The sequence below is a fragment of the Pongo pygmaeus genome, chromosome 2 (assembly GCF_028885625.2).
Source record: "Pongo pygmaeus isolate AG05252 chromosome 2, NHGRI_mPonPyg2-v2.0_pri, whole genome shotgun sequence".
NCBI lineage: Eukaryota > Metazoa > Chordata > Mammalia > Primates > Hominidae > Pongo > Pongo pygmaeus.
In genome coordinates, this window is record NC_085930.1 from 193,282,487 (window position 1) to 193,290,515 (window position 8,029).

The 8,029-nt window shown below is 48.8% G+C and overlaps 1 protein-coding gene across 1 annotated transcript in view; it reads left to right on the top strand.

The window, feature by feature from the left end:
• Nucleotides 1-5,107, top strand: part of LOC129032972 (5-hydroxytryptamine receptor 3C-like) — a 23,359-nt gene extending 18,252 nt beyond the window's left edge. Inside the window, 10 exon segments of the mRNA XM_054480872.1 lie at nt 1,252-1,365; nt 1,989-2,142; nt 2,303-2,406; nt 2,567-2,701; nt 2,999-3,092; nt 3,540-3,694; nt 4,073-4,131; nt 4,297-4,446; nt 4,635-4,843; nt 4,950-5,107. Coding sequence (XP_054336847.1) covers nt 1,252-1,365; nt 1,989-2,142; nt 2,303-2,406; nt 2,567-2,701; nt 2,999-3,092; nt 3,540-3,694; nt 4,073-4,131; nt 4,297-4,446; nt 4,635-4,843; nt 4,950-5,107 — 1,332 coding nt within the window.
• Nucleotides 5,108-8,029: the final 2,922 nt, after the last annotated feature.

Below are 8,029 nucleotides of genomic sequence, written 5' to 3' on the forward strand. Positions count from 1 at the left end.
TTCTCTTCTCTCTTTCTCCTACCCTTTTTTTTTCTGGCTTTGCTTGCAAAATCACATTTATTGAAATTGACAGTGCCTGAGGGCATAAATAAATACAACCAGAATGGGGCCTGTGTTGACAACAAATAGCTTCCTAGGCTGGCAATCAACTTTGAAAGACATAGATAGAAAACACAGGGAGAAGGAGGGCATATAGTTGGAAGTCCCGAAGTAAGCTTCAGGGCCCAAATATATCCAGCGTCCAGCTTAAGATTTCCCTAAAGTGGGAGGTGAAAGGCCAGTAAGATTTTGTTAGTAGAAAAGGGGAGATAGTTAACACCAGGGAGAGAAAAGAAATCAGAATTCAAAAGGAAATGAGGGGCTGGGCACAGTGGTTTACACCTATAATACTAGCACTTTGGGAGGCTGAGGTGGGAGGATCACTCAAAGCCAGAAGTCTGAGTCCAGCCTGGGCAACACAGCAAGATCTCATCTCTATAAAAAAAATTAAAAATTAACCAAGTGTGGTGGTGCATGCCTGTAGTCCCAGCTACTCAGGAGGCTGAGGTGGGAGGATTGCTTGAGACCAGGAGGCTGCAGTGAGTCATGATTAGGCCACTGCACTCCATCCTGAGCAACAGAGTGAGACCCTGTCTCTAAAAATTTAAAAAAAAAAAAAAAAAAGGATATGAGGTGGAGTCATGGCCAAAGTGTAGCAAAAAAGAGAACAAAAAAAATTTTTTTCAGGAAGGGAGGTCAAAAAAGCAACATGCATAACAATATGCATAGTATGATTCTATCTATGTAAATAAAAATGAGTGCTGAACCAGGCATGGTGGCACACTCCTGTAATCCCAGCTACTTGGGGGGCTGAGACAGGAGAATCGCTTGAACCTGGGAGGCAGAGGGTGCGGTGAGCCGAGATCGCACCATTGCACTCTAGGCTGGGCAACAGAGCGAGGCTCCATTTCAAAAAAAAAAAAAGTGTTGGAATATGTATTATTATTTATTTTTGATGATACACAAGAAAGTGTTAATAATGAGACTGAGGTGGGATAGAGACTGAATTGGGGTGAATCAAAGAGGGAGAATGTTGCTTTATGTATACACCATTGTGGAATTGTTGAAGTTTCATCACATGCCCATAGTACCTACATTTAGAAAAAAATACATATGTATATATTTGTAAAGGAATGGAAGGGCAGGAGATGGCTGACATAAGCCAGTTCCAGACTTCAGCCATACCACATCCTTCTGTGCCCTGTGCTCTAGATCTGGGAAAACCCACTCAGCAGCTGGGACCCAGAAGAATATGGTGATATCAATAAACTCACTGTGACAGCTGAGAACCCGTGGTTCCCAGACATCTTCATCATGGAATCGTGGGTATGCGGGAGGGCTAGGGAAGCTGGAGGGAAGCCCTGTCTGCAAGGAACACGCCAGGACAGTGCAGGGCAAACTCATTCAGTGCGGCCACTAAACACATACTTCAGAGAGAAGCAAGATCACAGCTGATCAACTTCTCCCCTAGAAATGAGAAAACGGCTGGCAGAAAAGATGGTGGCAGGTGAATTGCTTGAGCCCAGGAGTTTGAGACCAGCCTGCGCAACATGGCAAAACTCTGTCTCTACAAAAAATACAAAAATTAGCCAGGCGTGGCCATGCACACCTGTAGTCCCAGCTACTCAGGAGGCTGAGATGAGAGGATCGCTTGAGCCCAGGAGTTTGAGGCGACAGTCAGCTCTGATTGTGTCACTGCACTCCAGCCTGGGTGACAGAGCGCAATCCTGTCTCAAAAAAGGCAAACTCATTTTTTTAAATACATAAAAAGAAAAGTACGGTATTTGCTGATTGGGGATGTATGGATGGTGAGGTGGGAGTTGAACTCAGGAGTGACGGCAGCAGTATCCTGTCTGGAGCACCACTGCCATCATGCTGACTGCAGCAGGGAGGCGCAGCTAGGCTGCGCACTCCACTGAGCAGGCAGGAGCCCTACCTCCTGGGTGCAGCTGCAGCTGCCCAAACCATGGCTGCAGACCCAGGTATCCCTGTACTCTTGGAGGCCCAAGAAGGCCCCACCCCTGCTCTCGCAGGCTTGGGAATGCCTGCTCTCACTGCCTGCCTTCTCCCTGCTGTCAGTGACTGCTCCGAACTCGAAGCAAAGTCGGGGCTGAGCCCAGGTGCTGGTTGGGTGTGCACGCACTCAGAGCAGTGCTGACATGCCAGCCCCCTGCCACCTTGGTCCCCTCCAGACTTTGGGCACCAAGGAGCATAGGAGGGAAGCCGAGGGGGGCACTGAGGGCATCTCGGTGCTGGCCTGCAGGTGCCCCGTGGCACCTACAGCCACCCCTTGGCACCTACAGCCTGGGCACCATGAACAGCAGTGAGAGGCAGACAGGTTCCTGGGCGGAAGGGGGCCTTTTCCCGGTGAGGCCCCACCTTCAGGCCAGGGAGTGCCTGAAGGCTGAGGATCAGGCTGCTAGTTCCACATACTGGAGTGAGAACTTGTGGTGCCTTTTCCAGGCCTGCCCTTGGCCATCCATGGACCAATCGGCATGCACTTCCTCACCTCTGAGGCCCATGAAAGCCCCAGGCTCAGCCAGAGCTGAGAAGACATCAGAATGACTGGCTGCAGAGAGGAACTACTCACTCCAGGGCCTCCTCTCTGCTGAAAGGTGCAGACGTCGGGACAACCAGCTGCATAGAGGAGCTATTCGCCCCAGTGCGTCCTCTGAGCTATCCTGTCACTCAATAAAGCTCCTCTTCTTCTTGCTTACCCTCCACTTGTCTGCTTACCTCATTCTTCCAGGACACAGGACAAGAACTTGGGACCTGCCAAATGGCAGGGCTGAAAGAGCTATAACACGAACAGGGCTGAAACACACCCCTTGCTCACCATGTTGTGGCTGAAGAGAAGGAGAGAAGAGCTGCAGCCCTTTGGGGAGCCCAGACCTGGAAGCTCCCCAAGCCAGGGCTGGGACTCCCTCTTTGAGGCCCTGCAGTTCCTGGAATCTCCAAGCTTCCAGGTGTCACTGTGTTCCCCGGCAGCAGCCATGGAAGCTGCTTACAGTGCGCCTGGTCCAGCCGCAGCCTTGCAGAGAGCCAGCAGCCATGTCAGCACCTGGAGCTGCCCACCACAGCAGCCGGCGCGCCTGACTGTGCACAGTGGCCAGATCCCACACTCACTCGCTCACACACTCCTCGCCACTGCACACCTGGCTTGCCCTTGGAGGGGTGGGATCCAGGCTGGTAGCATGAGCCGTGTGCAGCCTGCCAGGCCGAGTGGCAGAATGAGCCCAGTGGGGCCAAGCAAAACTCAGACAAAGGCATCACTGGCCACAGAGGTTTCCAGTCAGAAAAGTGACACCCCAACGATCCTGCAACAGAAAGGAGTGAGGCTCTCAGACACCCCAGCATAGAAAGGAGGCAAATGAGCAGCAAGGAAGTCATTGTATTGGGCAATCTGTAAAACGTAGCTAAATTAGTTTTCTAATTCATCACACCTGCATGAGTAGGTGCCATGCAGATGTGTGTTGAATAAATGTTTGTCTCCCCTGCAGTGGATAACATGGGCGGAGACAAGGAAGCATAGGAAATAGCAGATACTTCAAGTGACACTGTCCAAACACAGTGGGAGTGGGAGCTCCTGGGCATCAACAAGGCCACCCTGAAGATATCTGTGGGTTCCAGTCTTTTTGACCAAATCATGTTGTCTGCGAACCTAGAGATTCTGGCATAGCTGTACCCCTCACCACCACCTCCTCCCTCACCAGACCCATTTGAGTCCAAGAGCCAGATCCTCTTACTTCTTGCTCGAAGACCAGACAAACCCTGGGCACCATAACCCTCAGAGCCTTCCTCTCTCCCGAGTCCCTTAAAGCATCACCCCTTTTGGAACCTGCCAGCTCTGGCCTAGGGTTTGTTTGGAGGTATGGGGGCGTCTTGTTAGTCATATGAAAGCTGCTTCTCTTTCAGCCCCAGAGAGAGAGCCCTTGCTGGGGTGAGGACACCAAAGAAGGAAGGGGCTGGAACCAGGCTTTGGGCCCCCTTCAGGGCTGGCTTTACCAGTTCTCTGCTCATTCCTTCTCACCAGGTGGCCATCAGGTGCAGGCCCAGCCTCTATGTGATAAACTTTCTGGTGCACAGTGGCTTTCTTTTAATTTATTTATCTCTATATTTTTTAGAGACAGGGTGTCACTCTGTTGCCCAGGCTGGAGTGCAGTGGCACAATCACAGCTCACTGTAACCTCGAACTCCTGGCCTCCCAAAGTGCTGAGATTACAGGCCTAAGCCACCGCGCCTGCCCCCCAGGGGCTCTTTGGTTGCCATCCATGCCCTCAGCTTCTACCTACCAGCAGAAAGTGCGAATCATGACCCATTCAAGGCCACCCTTCAGCTGGGCTGCAGCGTCTTCCTGCTCATAGTGAATACACTACTCCCCGCTAGTGTCACCCCCTCATCAGTACAGCTCCTCCCACAGTTGGAAAATGGAAAAAGAAAAAGAAGTATTTTCTTTTAGGGTTGCTGGGGCTACTGAGGCAGAAGGGAGAAAAAAGTCATCTCAGGAAGGGCCCTCTGTGTGAAATAGGGAAAAGGGGGGCTTAGAAGTGGTACCTATGGACCCACCTCAAGCCTGCTTCTTATCCCCACCCCAGGTGTCTACTTTGCCTGTCCCTGATGGTGGTCAGCCTGCTGGAGACCATCTTCATCACCCACCTGCTGCACGTGGCCACCACCCAGCCCCCACCCATGCCTAGGTGGCTTCACTCCCTGCTGCTCCACTGCACCAGCCCAGGGAGATGCTGTCCCACTGCACCCCACAAGGGAAATAAGGGCCTGGGTCTCACCCCCACCCACCTGCCTGGTGAGGGAAGCCAGCACTGCCCATACTCGCCCTTCACACTGGGCCCCACACTCCTCTAATCCCGTCCCCTTCCCACTCCATGACTGAGCCTCTGTGCCCTCCACAGGCCCAAAGGAGCCGGGGGAGTTAGCAGGGAAGAAGCTGGGACCCGGAGAGACTGAGCTAGATGGGGGCTCAGGATGGACAAAGGCCCAGCTAGTGGAGCTGTGGGTGCAGTTCAGCCACACGATGGACACCCTGCTCTTCCGCCTCTGGAACACATAGGAGTTGAGTTCTGAGTGTGCACGAGCAGCAGGGTTCAGCTTCCCTCGGCCTCAGCGGGCCATGCCAGGCACTGCTTCTACGCTGCAGTCCGCAGACCCAGCCCCAGCCATGCCATGATGCCTGCTCCAGCCCTCCCTGTGGTTAAATAGAACCACTGCTAACACTCCCAGAAACGAGAATGTATTTCCAAAATAGAATAAATTCAGAATATATATGTTTATGTTAGAAATATAATTTAATAGAAAAGAAAGACTTTATCATAAGTGACCACAAATATGTACCAGAAAAGTAACTCATGTTATTGGTATGGAGGAAAAGGATTCATTTTTTAAACATAGACTAACACATGTCATTCTCTTTTAATAAATATTTATTGAGCCAGGTGTGGTGGCTCACACCTGTCGTCCCAACACTTTGGGAGGCCAAGGCAGGAGGATCACCTGAGGTCAGGAGTTCGAGACCAGCCTGGCCTACATGGCAAAACCCTGTCTCTACTAAAAAATACAAAAATTAGCCAGGCGTGCTGGCAAACACCTGTAGTCCCAGCTACTCAGGAGGCTGAGGCACAAGGACTGCTTGAACCTGGGAGGCGGAGGTTGCAGTGAGCCGAGATTGCACCACTGTACTCTTGCCTTTTAAGACTCCATCTCAAAAAATAACAGTAATAATAATATTTATTGAGCACCTACTATGTGCTAGACACTGTTCTGGGTGTTGAGGATACAGCAATGAACCAAACTGAGAGAAATCCCATCCTCATGGAGCTCACACCATAGGGAGAGAGAAGAGACTGACAATAAAGAAGATAAATAAATGAAACATCAGTAAAAGGAGAATGGAAAACGGGGGAGGGGTTACCAGTACAGGTTGAGTTGTCAGGGCAAGGCTCCTGATAACTTCTGCCTGGCTGGCTTCAGGCATTATTTCACAACACCCTGAGGAGGTAAAAATTACTTACAAGAGGCTCAAAGGGTATATAGCTTGCCTAAGGTCATGCAACTTTTTTTTTTTTTTTTTTTTTTGAGATGGAGTCTAGCTCAGCCGCCCAGGCTGGAGTGCAGTGGCTCGATCTCGGCTCACTGCAACCACTGTCTCCCGAGTTCAAGTGATTCTCCCCTCTCAGCCTCCTCAGTAGCTGGGATTACAGGCACCCGCCATCATGCCTGGCTAATTTTTGTGTTTTACTAGAGATGGGGGTTTCACTATGTTGGCCAGGCTGGTCTCGAACTCCTGACCTCAGGTGATCCGCCCACCTCGGCCTCCCGAACATGCAACTGTTTTAGGGCTTTGATTTTTGTAGTTCTTTCTTAGGGTGAGTCTTCAGCTATGCATTTAACAAACATTTATTGGGCACAGGTGATAGATAGTAAGACCAAACGTCCTTGGCTAAGTCCTGTTCGAGACTTGAGGATGAATCAAACACAAGCTCTGTCCTCAAAGAGCTTCTAGCCCAGCAGAAGAAATGAAATATGTGTGTTAAATAATTTCAATTAGATGTAGAACATGTTTTTAAAGTTCTGCTGAGTGCCATTAAAGAAAAACTACCATATAGTTCAGGGGGGAAAGAATGCTTTAGCTGGAGCAATGGTTCTTAATCCTGGCTGCATATTAGAATCATCTGAGGAGCTTTTAAAATAATCCTAATGCCTAGGTGTTGCCCCAGGCCAATTAAGGCAGAAGCTTTGACGTGAGCCCCAGCCTTGGTATGTTTGAAGGCGTCCTTAGAGATCCTCATGTCTGCTCGCAGGCAAGGCTGTCATGACTTTGACAGAAGCTACAGGATCTTAGTAGAATGTCAGATTTCAATGCTGAGGACACTCAAGTAATATGCAAATTTCAGTTTACAAATGCATCATCTTAGCAACCCTGAATTAGCAGGTTATCAGGAAAGGTCCTTGGTGATATGTAAAAATCAAAAGACCTGAGAAAAAGGGCTTGGATTTGCCAGTCCTTTGGGAGGCCCTCATTGCCCCTCTGTGGGGACCCTACCGAGACCCCCCTGAGGTCATTGGTGACCTTAGGGTATATGCAAAAGTACATGCTGTGCGTAGGATACCTAAACTACCCATATTTTCCTGACTAAAATTTGGACACATTGTCAGATTCCTTTTTTTGATTTGTAAAATAATTTACATGAACAGCTTTATAAAAATCTATAAATGAAATCGCATTCAGACTTAGAGAATTGCCTTCATTTAAAAAAAAAAGTTACATGAAAAGAAATATAAAAGTTCCAGAGAAAACAAGGATTACATGATAACTAATATGCAGCTATGTTCTCCTCATTGACCTACTGCTAAAGTTGACAAGTTGATAAACTGTTACTCCATTTATCCTTGTTGAGCAAGAACTCTGCTTAAGTATTAAGGGGTCTGGTGTGTAGCAGAGGCACGGTGGCATCTGCGGGTTTTCATGAAACGTTGTTAATTTAGGCCTCCTCTTGGACTGGACATAGAAAGTTATTTTAATAATAATAGCCAACATTTACTGAGTGCTTTCTATATGCCAAGCTCATCACATTTCATTACTCATTTGAAACTTACAACAATTCTGTGGGGTAGGTACTAATATTATTTCCTCTTAGCAGGTAAGAACACCAAAGTAGAAAAGGTTAACACACTTCTCCGGATCACATAGCAAGTAAGTGGTCAAACCAGGATTTGGACTCAAAGTTGTCAAACTCTCAGTCTCCTGTTTTAACACATCCAGGCCATTGCCAAGGAGTGCAGAAATTATACAGTCCATTTTATATATTTTATTATTCTATTCTATTCTATTCTAATTATTTTATTTATTTTATTTGAGACTGAGTCTTGCTCTGTTGCCAGGCTGGAGCACAGTGGCACGATCTTGGCTCACTGCAACCTCCGCCTCCTGGATTCAAGCAATTCTCCTGCCTCAGCCTCCTGAGTAGCTGGGACT